This window comes from Calypte anna, chromosome Z (genome assembly GCF_003957555.1).
Source record: "Calypte anna isolate BGI_N300 chromosome Z, bCalAnn1_v1.p, whole genome shotgun sequence".
NCBI lineage: Eukaryota > Metazoa > Chordata > Aves > Apodiformes > Trochilidae > Calypte > Calypte anna.
Window position 1 is genome coordinate 49,442,635 of NC_044274.1, and position 18,730 is coordinate 49,461,364.

An 18,730-nucleotide genomic window follows, 5' to 3' on the forward strand; every position below is an offset into this window, starting at 1 on the left:
CCTGAGACAAAGCACACGGTTAGTATGCTTCTTGTTCACCATCATCAAACGGGTCTGCAGCAGTGGAGACCAAATGACAGAACACATTACCATGGTGGAGATCATGTTATAGCATTGCTAGGAAATGCAATATAGTTCAAGAACACAATGGTAATAATACACAGGAAAGTCAAATGCATCTACGAAGTTCGGAATTCACATAAATCTACCCTCAACCAGGTTGCTTTTTGGCCTCCTGCCCTTCACTTAAAGGCACAAACAACCAGTTCTCTCTCTGTAGCTGCACACACAGCCCTGAAATTAATTTTTTGTTTCACATCAGTAAATTGCACTCCAGGTGAACATCTCAAAGTACTGTATAATTGTAAAAATAAATTACCCAAATTTTTCGAATTAGTAGAGGGCACAGCAAATTTAAGTGACCTATCCATACTCACATCAAAATACTAAAATCTTACTACACTCAGAGGGAGAGGCAGCCTTAATGCAGCTTTCAAGAATTTTCAGGTACAAAACTTCCAGAATGTCATATTTCAACTAGATTTTTATTCCAAATTTCCCCTAAAAAAAGGTGTCTGGAACGTGCACCTCTCTGTCTGAAAACAGATTTTGTTAGTGCCCCCTCCTGGTGATACAACAAACCTGAAAAATTAAGAACTTAGCTGAAGATTCTCACAACAAAGTCAAGCGAAAAGATAGTAGTTTGGCTTGGTTTAGATTGATTCTTTATGATAGCTTGACCTGCAGCATCAGATTTTCCTCTGTGTGAACTTGGAGGATACAAAATGCATTTAGCCATTTTTAGGATAATGAAAGTGCAAAACATATAATCATCCTTTAATCAGTGTCAGTGGAGAAAATAAAAGGAAACGCTACATTCCTGGAAGAGTCACCACCGTTCAGGTGCCTTGACTTTATCCTTTGGGAATTTATCTGGAGAGAACATTCAAAGGCATACTGAGACCCCCATTAGATGCTGCCCATGAGGTCATGAGCTTGGTGTCACCACCCCATCTGGCTTACCCACACCTTCCTGGCAGCTGGAGATACTCCTTTGATGCTACTGACAACAGCAGCCTGTGACCCTGGTGAAAACAGGTATCATAAAGCTATTGATAAATACACCCTGTCACATTCAACTGGTTTGCCCCAGTCTGAAATAATAACTTTTGGTCCAAGAAAATTCTAAATATAAGCTTTACTTAAATCTACCCCTTTGTTATATGGTACTTTGGATGGTTGCAATTTGTGTTAAAGTTCATTGTCAAGACCCACAAAGCAGAGGACAGGGGTATAAGAGCAGTTAAATTACACTCTTAAGATGGAATGGGTAAGTATTGGCAATATGCCTAATACTCTTGAGGGATTTTACAGTTCCTGTGTAAAGTAGATCCTTTTTGGCATTAAGCCAAACACTCTTCAGGGAAATTTTGTAAGTTGCCTGAGGCCTTTATAACACATGGTGCAACATGCATTTTTGTATCACCAGCTATTTTTATTTTCTTAAACAAAATCTTGAGGACTAGAGATAAAGATTCTAGAGTCATAGTCAATATAAATCACTACCTCCCATCATTTGTGTTCAAGAGTTGCCTGAACATCATTTGTGTTTAAGAGTTGTACCATACCTGAAGCATGAAAGATGAGGCGGGGGGGAGGGAGAGGGGGAAGTAACCTGAAATAAGTACTCCAAAGCAATGTCTTACAATAGGAATCTGTGCACTACCTTTCACATAAAAATGAGTAAGCCTCCTGTACATTATGCAGGAGAAGTACCAAGAGTCACCAAGAAAACCTGATCAGGATTGCTGGTAATCCTGTCCCTAAAACTAATTATCATAGAATCATACAATGGTTTAAATTGGAGTGGGTTAAAACTCTCTCTCATCTGATAAGCCCGAGATGAAGCCCAGTCCAAAAAGCAACCAGAATATGGCCAATACCCTGTGGAGCAGGGGCGTTCCCCCTTTGAGGTGTTTGCTAACCCTGCTTGACAGTGGCTGCCCTAGAAACCTCTGTGATGTGACCTACTGTCCCAAGACTGTGGGCTTGAGGAGGCTGTCGGGCTCCCAGGCACCACTGAAGGCTCCCACCTTCCCTGACCACCACCTCCTGCAGGTACCTGCCATGTGCTAGCTCAAGTCATGCTGGGTGCCTGGCGCTGGGGGAACAGTGCAGGGGCCACAGGGCCCTGGAGCGGGGGCAGCGGGAGCTTGTGGGGAGCCAAGGGGGGCAGGCACAGGAGGAAGGCAGCCTGTGGGGCTGGATGGACACTCTCCAGCCTGCAAGGGGACCCTTCTCCAGGCCCTTACCTCCCCTCTCTCACCACCTGTGGGGGCTTTCCTTGCTCTTCCATTCCTGCCGCCAGAAAAGCTCAGACCTCTGCATGTCTCTTGGCAGGACATGGCATCGGGCATGAGCCAGCTGCAATGGGCAGGGCAGCAGGAGGCAGCAGCAGGTGACCAGTGCCCTATCTGCCTGCAAGAGGTGGACAACAAAGCCTACCTTGACACCTGCTCCCACACCTTCTGCTTTGTCTGCATCCAGCACTGGGCCCTCTTGACAGCTGCATGCCCGCTCTGCAGCTCCCCTGTCAGCTGCATCCGGCACACAGTAGAGCGGAGAATGACTACCAGGAGTACCTGGTGGAACTGCCCACCCACCAGAAATGGAAGAGAGCCAGGCAGAGGGTGTGCAGAAGATCCCTGCAGAAGGGCTCCCATCTGCACCCAAGGCACAACAACAAAAAGCCTGCTGCTAGGAGAAGAAGGTGGGCAGGGAGGCACTGAGTGGCACGTGGGGACACAGCTCCAGGGACCTCCTGTGCCCAAGAGGCTGCAGGGGAGCACCTGGCCAGCCCTGCTGATGGGCCTGTTCTGCACTTGGACATGATGGCCCTGAGATGAATGATTGCCTTTGTAGACAATGAATAAAGATGCAGAACCTTTTCAGAGCACACGTCTTTCAAAAGCAAAGTTCCAGACACTGCAGGCAATGCTTTCTAGCAGGGTCCCAACAGAGAAGCAAAAGGGAAGAATGCCTCATTGTGGACTGTGAACTTAGCTGCAACACAGTTCCTCTTCCTCACACTATCCCCGTCTCCCATTTCCAAGCAACGCAGCAGGAAGACTTAAGACATTTGACCACCTGCTGGGTCACCTGTTCTGAAGCAAAGCCTTCAGCCATGGAGAGAGGCCATGCTGACAAACCTCTCCCTGCTGCATCCTCCTGGCATTTTTCTGACTTCCTCTTTGTTGAGATGCATTCCTTTTGGGCTTGGAGGAGGTGACACCCTTGAATATTGAGCAGCTTTACTTGGCTCCTCTCCCCTCCAGGGCTTTATCCCTTATTACCCTGCCAAGCATACCCCTGAGACGTCTTGAGTACTGTGTGCAGTTTTGGGTACCACAGTACAAAAAGGAGACAGAGCTACCGTAGAGTGTTCAGAGGAGGGCTGTGAGGTTGGTGAAGGGTTTAGAGGGAAAGTCGTATCAGGAGCTGCTAAAGGCACTGGGTCTGTTCAGCCTGGAGGAAAGGAGACTGAGGGGAGACCTCATGGCAGCTCACTGCTTCCTCACTTGGGAAGGAGGAGGAGCAGGCACTGACATCTTCTGTCAACCAACAATAGGACCCGAGGGAATGGTAGGAGGATGTGCTGTGGGGAGTTTAGGTTAGATATGAGGAGAAAGTTTTTCACCCAGAGGGCAGTTGAGCACTGGAACAAGCTCTCCAGGGAAGTGATCACAGCACCAAGCCTGCCTGAGCTCAAGAACTGTTTGGATGATGCTCTCAGGCACATGGTGTGATTCTGGGGGTGACCTACACAGGGACTGGAGTTAGGACTTGGTGATCCTGATGGGTCGCTTCCAACTCATCAGATTCTATGATTCTGTAGTCAAAGTCTGCTCTCCTGAATGCAGGGTAGTGGGCTTGCTTTGCACACTCCTCATTGCTCTAAGGATACCGAATTCCACCATTTCATGGTCACTCTTGAGATTCACATGTCTCAGCTGGCCCTCCTTGTTGGTTAGAAAAAGGTCCAGTACAGCACCCTTCCTCACTGCTTCCTCTACTACTTGGAGAAAGAAATGATCACCAGTGCAATCCAGGACCTTCCTGGATTGTTAGTGATTGCTGTGCTGTCCCTCCAGCAGATAGCATCGTGGTTGAAATCTCCCATGGGGATCAAGGCTTGTGAACATGAAGCAGCTCCTATTTGTCTATAGAGGCCATCATCCACTCAATCTGAACTGCAGAACTAAACCCAGGGGGTTAATGTTCTCAGCTAGGCCCTTTTGTAATGTCCCATACTAAACAAAAAAGTCCACCAAGATCCATCCCCTCTGTCTTCAGAATCTTCAGAATCCCCAAAATCTGTCAGAGCTTAAAGTATTTATTTCCTTGCCTTGACAGATCCTGTGTTCTTTTTCAAGCATTTCAAGGCCACCGAAGCCTACACAAAGCTGGAAAATGTCTCATGCTGGATAAAACTAAGATCATTATCACTTAATCACTTTGCTGTACCTAAACGTTGTCAATAACCAGGCTTTAAAACTGCTGACTACTGATTATAGAAAATATCTGAAAAAGAAAACAACTCCTGAGTCAAGCTTTCTGCATAAGGAACTGCACAGAATACTGATGAACATCTTTTTTTTTCAGACTGTGCCAACTGACACATAAAAACAACAGCACTAGAGAGCAAAACAAGTATGTTAAAGATATTCCAAGTGTGACTCAAGCAGTTTACTGATTAACACTTGTGTAGATCTGTGCAGTTCACATAGACCTGTGCAGTTACTGTTCAAAAGTGAAACAAGGCTCTCCTGGCAACTGAAGACACATTATTATCCCTGACCAAGTTCACAGCTCTCACACATATTAGCAGCATTGGGGCTGCTTCTTCTTCCAGAGCCTCTGGGAAAAAAGAAAGTACAAGTAATCTCAATCCCAAGATTTAATGCCTGTCAACTATTTCTAGGATAAGGAAAAGCCTTAATGATCCCCAGCAGGAAACATGCTCATCTTACACAGGAATACTAGCTAACTGGGTCATTTTGCTAAAAAAAAAAAAAAAAAAAATAAAAATAAAAAAAAAAAATTACAGTCACATTTGCAAGAATGTAAGAAATAAAATACATTACAATTTTTCATGCCACATAACAAACTGAACACTGAAGGCACCACAGAAAGATGACCGCTGTCTTTTCAGTGGAGAACAAAAGGTATCCATGCCTATCTGCACAAGTTTCTGCCTTTTACTAGCAAAGGTCCAGATTTGCTTCTTTAAGTCCCATCTCAAGTATTTTTATGTGCACTCTTCACAACTATACCATAGTCTTAGTCAGATACACACATGTGGTTTGAGTAAACCAGTCAGGTTGGAACAGAAGGCCAAACCAGTCTGCAAGGCTTGAACTCCCCACAGGTGCAATGTCACCTGCTGCCAGGGAGAGTGGGGGATGCAAGGAAATGGCTGAGAGCTGTCCACTCTAGAAAGTCTTGCCATACATATCTCAAAGCAAAGTCACAACAAAGAAGACCAAAAGCCAACAGGCTGACTCTGCCCTCCCTACGTGTGCACGTGGGACCTCTTCACCAGACTTCACCAGACATGGTAGCTGGAGCTGCAGCAGCCGTACCACCTGCACCACGTGCACCTCTGCATGGTATTTCAGTCACAGTGGAAATCCTCCATCAGCCAAATCCAAGCTGCATTAAGGTTAAAACGTACTTTCCTACAGGACAGGAAAATCAGATCCTGTACTTTGAATGAACTGCCACAGGCATGTTAAATATTACCATAGTGATTCAGACTAAGGATCCAAATCTCCCAGCGGGACCCTGTCCCCAGTGTATGAATAACACTGAGGTAAAAATATAGGGTGTCTGCCACAAAATATAAGGTTGTTGCCACATTCGTCAACAACCTTCACCAGCACCTTTAATACTTCTTGATGGACTTTAAAAACATGTTTTTGTTCAGTAAGTAAAAGAAATAGTATACGTGTTGAACGTATACGTGAACATAGTTCAGCTCATTCTCACAAGTCCATTGCCTGTGCAGAGTGAATAAGACAAGCAGAAAGAACAGCTACTAGGCTTTCTATAAAAACAGACTACTACTCAAATGTGTATGAAATGCTGATACTTTGGTAATAAATCCTTGAAAATGTAAGTTTTGACCACTATTACATTTAGATCACAGTTCTAATTTGAACTTGAAATTTACACACTTTAAAAAATTAACTTCTTAATTGAACACACAGTAGAAAGCTGGATTTCAAAATTTACTTTTTATTACAAAAATTCTGCCAAAGAATCTGTGTTAGTAAGACACGCTGAAGACCAGTGCTGGCCGGGTTATGGTCTCATGCTTTACTTTACTGCTTCCACCCTTGCCCCCCTCCCCCCCCCCTCCCCCTTCCTACTGATGTCTCTCCAACTCATGTTCACCTCAGCAGGTACTGCCAAGTAAAGATGTCTTTCTAGGCCTAAGTAAACCTTAAAGGTGTAAAACTAGATTATCCACAGAAAGCGGTCAAATATACGTGACAAACAAAATGAGAGACTAAATTTCCAGAACCACATGAGTTCTATTATGCCTATATTTTGAACCTAATTTCTATGTGAAAATATCTAATATGGGTACACAAAAGTGTACACTCCTACAAAAAAAAATTTAAATTACTCTACTAGCACATTTTTCTGATGTTTCTATACTGAAAAAAATCCACCATTATACTGTTTTTCCTTTTCATATGCACAACATAGTAATACAATGCATATTATAACATCAGTCCTACTCGTATCTCTCTGTACATTAAGTTTTGAGAGTAGGACACCAAAGCTCCTCCAAAAGAGTTTCCCCATCTCTGAAATGACCAGAGTTAAGAAATAAAATTTAAAAACAGAATTTAGAAGTCCTGTTTTAACTTCAAAGTCCCAAGAGCAGACAGACAAGGACTTTCTCATAGATGAGTAAATCTATGATGCATGAACACTTACAGAGCACAAGCCTCCAAATTTTGACCTGGCTATGCATCATTATTTCCTACAGCATAAATTTTGGTTCCAAAAAATGGATTGCAAATCCATGATCAAGACATGTTTCTAAGTGCTGTATATCCTGTACAAACCAAGCACTCTAAAAAGCATGACTACCTTGATGCTTTTATCAGTAAGTAGCTGTTATACCCTAGTGGAAAGCTTTGTTCACACATCCAAGACTATTTCTGGTGGCACTCACAAAATTCTGGTGCCGCAGAACATAAAATTACTATCGCCATTTGTTGAGTCAAGAGGTTAGGTTAGCATATCAAAGTCAAAGTGCACTGCTTATAAACAATCTTAGGGCAACTGCTGTGTAATACAAAGCCCCTGGGAATAATCAATTAATTAATTCTGTTGGAAAATAGCAAAACCTTTTGTTTCAGGATCTCTTCCATTGTAGCAAGAGAGTAGTAAAGAAAAAAGAGCCTAGATTACATCTGCTGAAATTGGTACCATCTGGCCATGTGAAAGTGGAGAAGAAATGCTTTTACTAATAGCAATAAGTCAAGTAGTCTTACTTCCACCTGTGCATGGGGAGAAAGTCTTTCCAAATTCTTGCTGGTTTGGCTTTGAAGACTGTGGGACTGGCAGTCCTGGGGACCGCGGGACTTGACATAATGGCTTTCTATTTATAACCCCTCGTTTCTTGGGACTTACAGGATGAAGGTTAAATAGTACTGCCACTGAGTGCAAGTGCAAGGCAAAGAAAAGACTCTCTGACAGGGAGAGTCATTAGGATGAACACAGCTATCGCCCCTTTCTCTGCCGTCTCCTGGGTCTCTTAATTAAAATGGTGCTGAAAAGCACACACAGCACTCTGCAGATACAGACAAAACAGGAAAGCCATAGTAGTTCTCATTCCAAGGCATGTGCATACAACAAATGAAGAGGGAACAGCAAAACCACAGAAATGCCTCTACGATCCCTCAAACTCTCGCACTTCACAACAGCATTGCACAGGATCATTCCTAATCATAACTATCATTTCATAAGTAAATTCTTATTGTAGGTCTGTAGACATGCTATAATTCAAAACTAATCATATGGTAGCAAACTTTCAAGGAGATCTGTCAAATTATAACAATAATTTTTGAGGTTACATTTTCCTGGTACTTAAATCTTAGAAGACAGGACTGGTAAAAGGTTTGAGAAATTATGTCAGCCACAGTCTACTTGAAGGCAGAATCAACCAGATCCAAACATTTCTTGACATAAAAATAAGATTTGTAGGCAAAAGCTGTGCTTGTCAGTGTAAACCATGGGGATGAGATACAGCAGAGAGGGAACTTCACCCCTAACTCAGCTGAACAGCATACTTTCACCACTAGGTTCATATGATTAACATGAAGTACTTGTTAAAGCATTTGTCAATCACAGACTCGGTGCCTGATTAACTAGTTCACAGGAATAAAATAAGTAGAAATAAAACTGAAGAAAAGCTTCAGTTATGGTTTGAATTCATGTGTACATTAAGGTTTTAATGACGTATCATGATCTTGATTCAGCTAAACACTGAACCCTAACTTTTACCTTCAGCATGTAAGATTTTCAACACTGAAGACAATAAGGTTATGACCAGAATATTCATGACTGACTTTAATGTAAAACCTTCATATTTAACCCTTCGTTTATTATGACTGCAATGTCTCAGTTTTCTCTGTCTGTGAAAAAAAGCTCTTACTTTCACAAAACTGCATTCACAGCACACTTTGAGATTAGAGTAAAAGCCATCTCACTGTCTGTGTATACATATGCACACAGATATTCACACACACTCACCAGCCGAAACTTGCAGATAATGAAAGGGCCATGATCTTCAAAGGCAAGAGCAAAATCCCTACTGACATAAATAAAGAGATGTGCCCAAACCACACTTAAGTGCTCGTTAAAGATTTCTTCTGCATCCTATTTTTTGTTGGGTTTTTCCTTATATTTTGTAATTGTAAGACACACCAATTAAAAGCAGTATTATTTCTTTCCATGCCTGGCTGAAGCATAAATCACTCTCTGCAATTCAACCAAGGACAGAGAGAGCTGAATGTTCTTAAATTCTCAAGAGCTTGTTTTAAAAGCAGAATGTGACTTGCCCTAACACAGGTGACTAGATCCTTAGAAAAGGACACACAAACAAAGGCAGTTGTTTTGCTGGCAAGGTTATATACCATGCCACTATAAATTGTCTACAAATAAAAATTATTCTTGCCAGTAACTTTTGTCTGCAATTTTAACTACATTATAAAAGTATTAATACAATCAGGAAAAGACTACACATGACAAAAGCACCTTTAGTTTAATCAAGAAAAGGATATTTATATATAGCTTACTCAGACCTACCAGCCCTAACCTGTGTTGTTACTAGGTTGGTCTCCTTCGCTATTCTTCTATAGTACTATTACGTCTTACAATGACTATCAGTGTTACGTGTTACCATTGTCTCACTTTTATCACTGGTTACTTCCAGTTTTATTACACATGAAGAAAGGTCTGTGGGCCCTTTGGTTTCCGTCTTCATGCTAGTAAGATGTATTTTGAACCAAGTGACCTGAAAGTACAACCTTTTTTTTTTTTTTTTTTTAATGAAAGCAGAAACAAGTTCAGCAATTTCTCTGCATTTCTTCTGCTATGCTCCTTCCTGATTCTATCATGAAAATGTGTAACATTAACATGCAAATCAGCACTTTTGTTCTCACCTCAGAGAGCATAATTTTACCCATTTTCTAAAATTATTATTCTGTTGTATTTGCAGTACAATTTACTTGTTCACAATTGACTTTTTACTAATTAGGTGAAACTAGTGACAACACGACTTTAGTCATGATATCAGGTCCTTCTCATATCCAAGTAAGGGTGGCCATACTGATTCAAATCAAAACAACGGATTACCTAGAGGTGTATTACAGAATATATAACTAAGTAAATGCTAACTGGACATGAATTATATTCTGAAAGTCTGACTGACCACCAAACAGCTTATGTAGAAATAAGATTAGAAATCCTGAAGAGCGTCGAAGCTTAACATATTAAGATAAAACACTCAAAAAATCCCAAGCATACAAAGAGACCCACAGAAAATAACACTTTCCTAAGACTGAATGGCTGTGCTGACAAATTCTTTTGTTGTCAAAGCAACACAAGGACTAGGCACCTTTTAATGAAGTATTTCTATCCATTAGTGAGATGTTGTAGCAACCTGTTCATGCTCCCACTGATGTTGCAGGAAACACATTTCTGCTCACTGCTTCTAAAGTGTCCCTGTTCTTTTAAGCTGATGTTACTCAAAGGCCTATGACAATGCATCTATCAATAACAGCATGACAACATAATAACTCAAAATCCGTAACTGATTCATAAAATCACTTTCAGAATGATACGTAGTAAAATTTAAACTCAAGCTGAAGCCCTAGAAAATACAAATGCTAATCCTTGAGAGAGCAAAACAAAACAATTCACAAATCTGTGCCTGAAGCACAGCATGCCATATAGTCTAATTTAACAGTGCAGTTTTGAATTGTAATCAGAATTGGCTTAGTGCTTCACTGACTTAAGTAAAAGGTAAGATACATTTCAACTTAAACAAAAGCTGAATTACCCCACTGCAGAGATCAGTTTAAGGAATTGTCATAAATCCAGCTCAGGAGACACTTTCACAAACATAGTTATCAGACAGTGGCACTTCACCTACAGAGTGGCAAGCACAACTCCAAACCAAAAGAGAAGACTGAAAGACAATGTACAGAATAGTTCCTCCTTTCCATTCTTCCACCTCACCCCTACAGCAGCTACCATCCACCAGAGAACATGAACCCTAAGTTCCTGCCCCCAGACTGTATGCTCTAAGACTGTATTTAAATGACTTTCTCATTCCCACCATGACCAGGGATTGTCAAGCCTCTCCCTCCATTCCCCCCCAACTATCTCCTTGGCACAAGTCCAGGAAAACATTTACTTTCTAATGAGGCTGAGCTACCACAAGGCCACGCAAAGGAGATTCTCCCCTTTAAGTTCTGCTCTAGCTTGCCAGCCCTTCCCTTCTTCTGTGGACATAGTTTATGGATGATCCCCAGTCAGTGGCTCCCTGATGAAATACTCTGAAGTCACTGCCTCCCCAGACATCACACACCTAATGAGTCAATCAAAATAATAATAAAAAAAATAGCTGAAGGCTTGAAATTAGACTCTAAGTACATTAAAAATCACAGCTACAGTAAAGACTTTCAAAACTGAAACTACGAAATAAGATTTCTACTCAATTTACAGATAATCTCCTCTCCACCTTACATGCCAACCAGCATCTCTGAAGACATGTACTACTAAGAATAATAAATACCTAGCATTAGCATCCACTGTTCTGGTCGTTTGTATCCATGTATTGACAACTGTACTCTTGGACTACCACCAGGTCTTCACTCCAAACAGCAGCAGGCTGGTAATACCACGTTTTTCTTAGGCCCAGGTGGTCAGGCAAGAAAAAAATACAAAACGGTCACACAATCTGAGAGTTTCTAGTTCTCAAACATCAGAATTCATTCTTGACACAACATCAACAAGCAAGAAAAATGGAAGCCAAAGGAGCTCCTCTACAGCAGTGTGAGACAACCAGCCCCCAAACATGATTGAGCTTCTCAGAGCTGGCGTAATGAAATATACTAATTACTTATTACTTGCATCACTATAATTCCTAAGAAGATTAGTCACAGAAAGGAATGCCTTTGTGCGAGGGACTGTACAAACAGAGCACAGCACAGTCACCAATACTGCTGCAACTGCCATCAAAAGGGCAGCTGTTATCAGCAGACAGAATGATATATATCCTACTGTAGTTGGGACCAACTACTCTTACCATTCTGCCAGAAAAATCTCCGCTTTCTACGATGGTAATTTAGACATCGTAACTTTTTTCCTCTCAGGACTGTGTCAGAGCTGTGCTGTTTCAAGTGATTGCTGTAACAGCACAGCACAAGCTTTCCAGGAGCAAAGTTATTCTCATCAGGGCTAGCTACAAACTACAGACAAGCTGTTTGAAAACAATTTAAATCTGGCAGCACTGAGTACAGGGTTCAGAGGCACAATGTCTGACATGTTGTCAATAGCTAGAGCATCCTTACCACTCACCATAGGCTCTTGCACCTCCTGATTTCACACACCTTTTATGCATGCTGTTGCCCTGCTAGCTTTGCCTATAATGACTTTGGACTTCCCAGGAGTACAGCCACAATTGCCAACACTGCAGCGTCAGCAGTGGAGAGAGCTTCAGTGCAATCAGGACATGGGAAACCACCAACCGTGTCCCTATACAAGCGAGTTGCAATGCAGAGGGGACAGGATCACAGGCACCTGCCCTGCCCTGGTGCCCTCACTTTGAGTGCCAATTGAGGGGCAGTGCAGGAAACCACCACATGCTACTGCGCAGATGACCTAGGAGATACCTGTGGTCACCCTTATCACTCACCATGGTTCATCCCACAGGCAGCTAACACATCACTGGGCCAAAAGCTAACCAAGATCTGGACAGAGGAGGACAGAGATGAAAGCCACGAATTACAAGTCTATTAAAGTTTAAGAGGCTGGGGTTATTCACAACACGCGGGTCCGCAGATGAAGCGGAGCTGTCACCTCACTGGGCACTGCGTGCCTCTTTTTTCAGCCGGGGGCACTGCCTGAACGATTGGCAGCCCCGGACACGCCACTTGTGGCCATCGGGGCCACAGTCCTTCGCGAGGCAGCATCGTTCTGGCTGGCACCCCCGGCCGACCTCAGGCTCCGCGCCCGCGCTGCCCTCCGCGCTGCCCGCGCTTCCCGCACCTCCCGCGCTGCTCACACCGCCCGCACTCCCCGCACCTCCCGCGCTTCATACGCCGCTCACACTCCCCGCGCTGCTCGGCGCTGCCCGGCCGTGTTCCCGCCGCCGCGGAGGCGGCCGGAGGGCAGGATCACGTCCTCTCCGCAGCCTCCTCCGGCCGGTACCTATCTCCGCTTATTCATCAGCGAGATGACAAATCTCCCGGGCGGGTGTCTGTCCCGTCCTCCCAGAGAGCGCTCCGTCCTCATCGCCGCGGCCGGCTTGTTGGCGAGGTGAGTAACTGCGAAGTTAACTTCACCACAAGAGGGTTTGTTTTGCTTTTTCTTTACACACCCCCCCCGCCTCCCCGCTCTGACACGCAGACCAGGAGCCGCCGACTCACCCTCTCCCTGCCCGGGCCGGCGGTGGGGATACGGGGCAGCTCACGGCAGCGGAGGAGCCGACACCCCCCCGACACTCCCCCCTCCCCCCGCACAGATGGTCAGCCGCGACGGGGCGCGAGGCCGCCGCATACGCTCGTCCCGGGGCAGCACTCACCTCACGCCTCCCCCGCTGCCCTCTCCCGCCCGCCCCAGCACCGCGGCAGCGTCCAGCCCCGCGCAGAGCCCCACCGGGCCGCTCCGCGCCTCGCCTCGCCGTCCCGAGCCTGGCGGCCGTCATGTGCCCGCTGCCCCCGCCGTTAACCCTTGCGGCGGCCGGACGGACCGCCCCGGCGGCGCCGGGCTCCCCTCCGCAGCGGGGCCGCCTATCCCGCTTGCTCCGCCAGGTGAGGGGAGCGGGGAGGTCCCGCCGCCAGTGGGTCCCTTGCGGCCTGGGGAGACGGCTCTGCAGAGGCTGAGGGCTGCGCGGGCCGTGGAGGGGTCTTGCTGGGGTCTCTGTAAGGTACAGGAGGTGCCCGGGGGAAGCTGGGGGGCTGCATGGGCGCGGGAGATGTGGCACGGAGGGGATGGGAGTGCTGGGGGTTGCCCGGAGGCTGGCGGGGGTGCCCTGCAGGGGCGACAGCAGTTGCGGGACTGCACGGAGGCTGAAAAAGTCAGGTTTAGGAGCTCTGCGGGGCCTGGAGGGGAGCCTGGGGGCTGCCTGCAAGCCATACAGGGACTACGAGGGAGTCTATAGGAGGCTGGAGGGGGGCAGTAAGGGGGCCTGTCCGTGGGCTCTACGGGAAACTGGCAGAGGAGCTGGTAAACAAGGGGCACAGTACCTTAGAGGTGGGAAAAGGGTATGAAAGAGCTTGATGACGCTGTGCTGTGCACGGTTTAGAAACGCGAAGGCAAGATCTTCTTTAGTAAAAAGTTGGGGATCCTCTTTGCATCCCCTACACCCAGAAAGTCCCAGGGCTATTTAGCCCCCAGGCTGATTATCGATCAGCCTCTTGCAGAAGCAATTGCAGCCCAGAAGAATGCGTCACACTGCATCCACTGATAGGAGTCTCTTAGACACGGAGGGCATGGCCCAGTAATTGAAACATGTTGGTTGTTTCCCCTGGCATGCGTTTCAAGTCTCCTCTGCTGTAACTACGGAATTGAGCGTGTAAACGAAGTGAAGATAACTGAAAAAACAGGTTCAGAGCACAGCCAATTGCAGAGAATTTGGAGCTGAGAAGTCTCCAAGCAGGCAAGCCCACCTGCGTTTGTGGGCACTGCAAGAGGGCATGAGGCTCAGGCCCTTCTTGCAAAGCAAGATCAGTGCAGCACTTAGAAAATATGTTAATCTCAGTACTCCAAGAATGAGAGTAGCACTGTGGCTGTCTTGATCACTTCTTTCAAGGAGAAAGGGAGCCTGTATCCGTGCTGCACAGCAAGAGCCCCTCAGTGGAGAATTGAGGAGGGGGACACACACCATGGTGTGCCCAGATCACTGGGCTTCTCCAGGCCAGCCTTGATCTCCTTAGCTGAATAAGCTTCTCTGAGCTTAAGCTCCTTTGGCGTTCACTCACATTGCATCAAATTAATCTGACTGTGAAGTTGTTAAGAATACAATATTGCATGTTCTTTACATACACAGAAAATAGAGATTTTGAGGCTTCAAGCTTTTTTTGTAAGTTTCCACTGTTTTCCAGTCTTTTAGTTTCCAAGTATATGGATACTTAGGGAGTGAGTCACTTGTAAATAAAATTGCTGTATATAGCATAATTAAAAGTAGTGGTAAACTGTGCCTCACTTTAAAAAGTATAATAAAATAACAACTGAAGAAGGGGTCTTTACCATGCTAAAGCACAGAATTGTGAGCCCAGTGAGTTGAAGTATCTTTTGTTTATTGCCTTTTTATTGGTACCATATGCTAGAATTTTCTAAGTAATTAAATTTTAATTAGACCTCATCACTAAAAATTTCAAGGATTATCCCCGGACTGACCCAGTAGCCATTGTAATAATAGTGGCACTCACATTGCAGGCTTATACAGGTTTACGTAGCAAAAATGGCTGATTTAAAAAGGAAATAGCCCAAATACTAATTTTAATTTGAAACAATAAATTTCTTTAAATAAATTCTTAAGTAAACACAATACTGTCAGAAAGTAAATCTGACAGCCATGAAAAAAAATCTACTTTGTTTATTGAGTCATTCTTATATATAGGAAGTGAATTGCCTCAGTTATTCAACAGAGATCCTGGAAATGCACCACCTTGAGATAAATACAGTCTAAAACTCAAGGCAAATGTAGGATAAGCATTTATCACTTTACATGCAGGATAATAATTTTACTGACATGGGTGAAGCCTGCTGAGATGCACATTTAGCAGAGACCAAAGACGACGGTGCAGATCACATATTACTGAAGTTAACATTAGACTCTGCAATTTACATCTAAAGATCGTCCTTAATTTTTGGTGTGGTGAAGAACCAAGTGAAATTTAAGCAAAATAAACCACATAAGACTAGTAGCTATATTAAAAGAGAGTACAGCTGAAGTTTCTTAGCGGGTAACTATTGTGACACCGTTGTAATGCATGTTCATACCCATCAGCATGGCTCTGTACTCATAAAGCATGTGGACATGAGTCCACACATAAAGTGTCCATCCTGATGATGAAAAGACTGTGCCTTAGTCCTTCAGAAAACTACTATTATTTATTACATTATAGTTGTTCTTCTTACTGCAAATTCTGTCCCTTCTAGCTAAAAGCATGCATGTAATAAAGGTAGTGGATTCAGAAAATTATACATTCAGGTTAACTGTGTCAGAATCCACAGCAACATCTGTGAACTTACTCTGTCACCAAGCCAAGACTTGAGGGTAAGAACTGGTTTTTGTCCATTAAATCTTCTAGTTAGTTTCCTCTCAAGGAAATTTATAGTTATATGCTACATGATACTACATTGAGCCTTTAAAGTAAATCTTTGATTTTCAAATGCAAAATACAGAAGCATTTTTGCATTTTTTGAGAAAAAAAATTGCTTTCTTTTTCTCTGACCCCATACCCTTTATTGGATGTTGAAATAACAGAGCCTCCAGCAGTTCACTCTGGTCTCTTTCTAGGCTGTTTCTGGTTTCTTTATGCTATGGGGATTTGTTGTCCAAATGAGTGTTCCCACCAGGCATGCTGGAAAATACACCTGCTCATATAAATCCTTGTGTTCTTTGTCCTAGAGAAAAAACCTCTTTCTGAGTGAGCCCTGAAAGGAGATGGTAAGTGGCTAAAGATGTCTGAAAAGAGCTTATTCAGTGGCAAGAGAGGATCTGCTTGAAGAGGAGGTTATTTTGTTTACTGGAATTTTTGGAGGGCTTGTTGAATGATTCTTTGGGCAGTCAGGCAACAGTGGCAGTTAAAGAGAATCCAAGGGAGTAGATAGAACAGAATAATACTTGGGTAGGGAAAATTAACAGAAGTAGGTTGGCAAATTAACTTAACGTTTGAATAGTCACTTCTTAAATGCAGACAGATACGCAAAAGCTTTTTCAAGATACTTTTATGGCAACACATTAAAAAAAGCACCTTGCCAACTAACCATTTCTAATTTAATTTTTCTTCATATTTTCCATTTCATTATCTATTTTAACAGTTACTGTGTACCTGAGACCCATATTTTTGATAGGTAAAGTGACATGACAAAAATATAATCACTGAATTGCATCTTGAACAATATAATGTTTAATAGGTATCTTGTACTAATATGTTCTAAGATCATAGAATTTGGTTTTCCTGGTTTCGCTGCAAAAGCAAGTCTTAAACAACCTCCCCATCTGAGTATAGACTGGCTCCCTGGTGAGAAGGAAAACTGTGACTGGACCACCTCACTGGGCAACCAGTTTCACTGTTGCACTCTTTCAGTGAAGAAATTTTTCATAATATTTAACCTGAACTTCCCCTGTGCAAATTGAAACCATTTCCTCTTGTCCTATCACTTGTCACTAGGGAGAAGAGGCCAACACCTGCCTTACTGTAGCCTCCTTTCAGGTAGATATAGATAGTGATAAGGTCTCCCCTCAGCCTCCTCTTCCCCAGGTTGAACAGCCCCATCTCCTTCAGCCTCTCATAAGACCTATTCTCCAGACCCCCCATCAGCCTGGCTGCCTTTCTCTGCACCCTCTCCAGCACTTCAATGTCCTTTCTGCACTGTGGTGCCCAAAACCACACACAGCACTCAAGGTGCAGCCTCACCAAGGCTGAGTACAAGGGTAAGATCACCTTTCTCCTGCTGATCACATTATTCCCCATAGAGGCCAGGATGCTGTTTGCCTTCTTGGCCATCTGGCACACTTGGCTCATGTTCAGCCATCTGTCAGTCACCCTCAGGTCCCTCTCTGCTGAGAGCTCTCCAGCCACTCCTCCTCAAGCCTGTAGCCCTAGTGGAGGCTGCTGTGGCCTAAGTGCTAACACAACAAATGAGTTCCTCTCCCTGCACCTGCAGCAACTCATGCTGCAATGGGATGTGTTGTATAAAGAACATTCAAATTTTTAAAGGTAAACTGGCAGGTGCATAAAAAGCTGTCCATGAAAGAAATACAGAATCTACATAAGTCCCTAAAGAAACTGAGTTTGACTGTCCACTGTTCTTACACAGACAAAACTGCTCCTGGTAAACAAGAGTCATTTAACTAAAATGTGTATATGGTATGAACATAAGTGCAGAACTGTTTTAGAAGAATGAAATTAGTTTGTAATACAAAGAGCATATGATTCTGCTATTTTTTAAGGTCAGAAACTAAAATTAGTAGAGGAAAAATAACTGCACAGGAATTCTAAATTCCTACAATACACAAAAATCTGGAACTGAAACTGATCAGTAGAATAAATTTTTCAACTCACAAAGATATAAACAGAATTTTCATGGCAGCAATTCAGTGTACCTAACATAGTCAGATACCAATAGTTAACTGACACTTTTCACTACGTATTTCATACACTGGGGTTTAAGTCACAAAAGGTGAACATCACTGCATCAAATAGGTGGAAAGAACAGAGGGACTGCATTTGACTGGGAACCTCAGTCTTCATGCCAGAACCGAATTTCAAGTCAAATTGAGCTGGATGTGGACCAAATGATAGTAAACCAAACCTGTCTAGTTTACATTCAGAGAAGGCAGAACTGTCCTGACATCCATTCCATTCTCTAGTATTTAGTGATGACTGATGCTGCTAGAAATAGCATTATAGGGAGGATGTGAATTGAGGCTGAAGTGAAAAGCAAAGAAGGAAATTTCCCACAGAAACCTTAGAAGAAAATGCTGTGATAAAGTGGAACTACCATTTGTTTGTCCTCCAGTAAGATCTTACGATATTAGTGATTTCTTTTGTAGGCCTCAGTAATTTAAGATTGAGCAGCTGATAAGTGCAGTGTTGAAACTCACTCTTCTTGTTTGGGAGAGTAAGCATTTTATTAATCACTTCTGTGGTATGCACATAGAACTGCAAATTTTACCCTACTTTTGTTT

At 43.7% G+C, this 18,730-nt stretch overlaps 2 protein-coding genes across 9 annotated transcripts in view; one reads left to right on the top strand and one right to left on the bottom strand.

Annotated features, from left to right (window-relative positions):
- Positions 1–13,266, bottom strand: part of GLIS3 (GLIS family zinc finger 3) — a 145,291-nt gene extending 132,025 nt beyond the window's left edge. For 4 of the 8 annotated variants that reach the window (XM_030467405.1, XM_030467403.1, XM_030467404.1 and 1 more), the window contains exon 1: positions 12,917–12,981. The gene's annotated coding sequence lies outside the window, so the exon portion shown is untranslated. Of the gene's footprint in view, positions 1–12,891; positions 12,982–13,017; positions 13,086–13,235 lie in introns of those variants that run through there. The other 4 variants (XM_030467407.1, XM_030467406.1, XM_030467402.1 and 1 more) reach the window with 3 other exon arrangements.
- LOC115599921 lies at positions 1,903–16,474 on the top strand. The gene is made up of 3 exons (XM_030467607.1): positions 1,903–2,118; positions 12,698–13,125; positions 16,445–16,474. The coding sequence occupies exons 1-3, from the start codon at positions 1,903–1,905 to the stop codon at positions 16,461–16,463; spliced, it is 663 nt and encodes a 220-aa protein (XP_030323467.1). The 3' UTR covers positions 16,464–16,474.
- Positions 16,475–18,730: the final 2,256 nt, after the last annotated feature.

What these genes read in the sequence shown, in the direction of transcription:
- LOC115599921 (XM_030467607.1), top strand. Translation starts at nt 1,903, where the DNA reads ATGAAGCCCAGTCCAAAAAGCAACCAGAATATGGCCAATACCCTGTGG. An exon ending in CTGACCACCACCTCCTGCAG is followed by an intron (nt 2,119 to 12,697) that starts GTACCTGCCATG and finishes CTCTTTTTTCAG; the next exon opens with CCGGGGGCACTGCCTGAACG.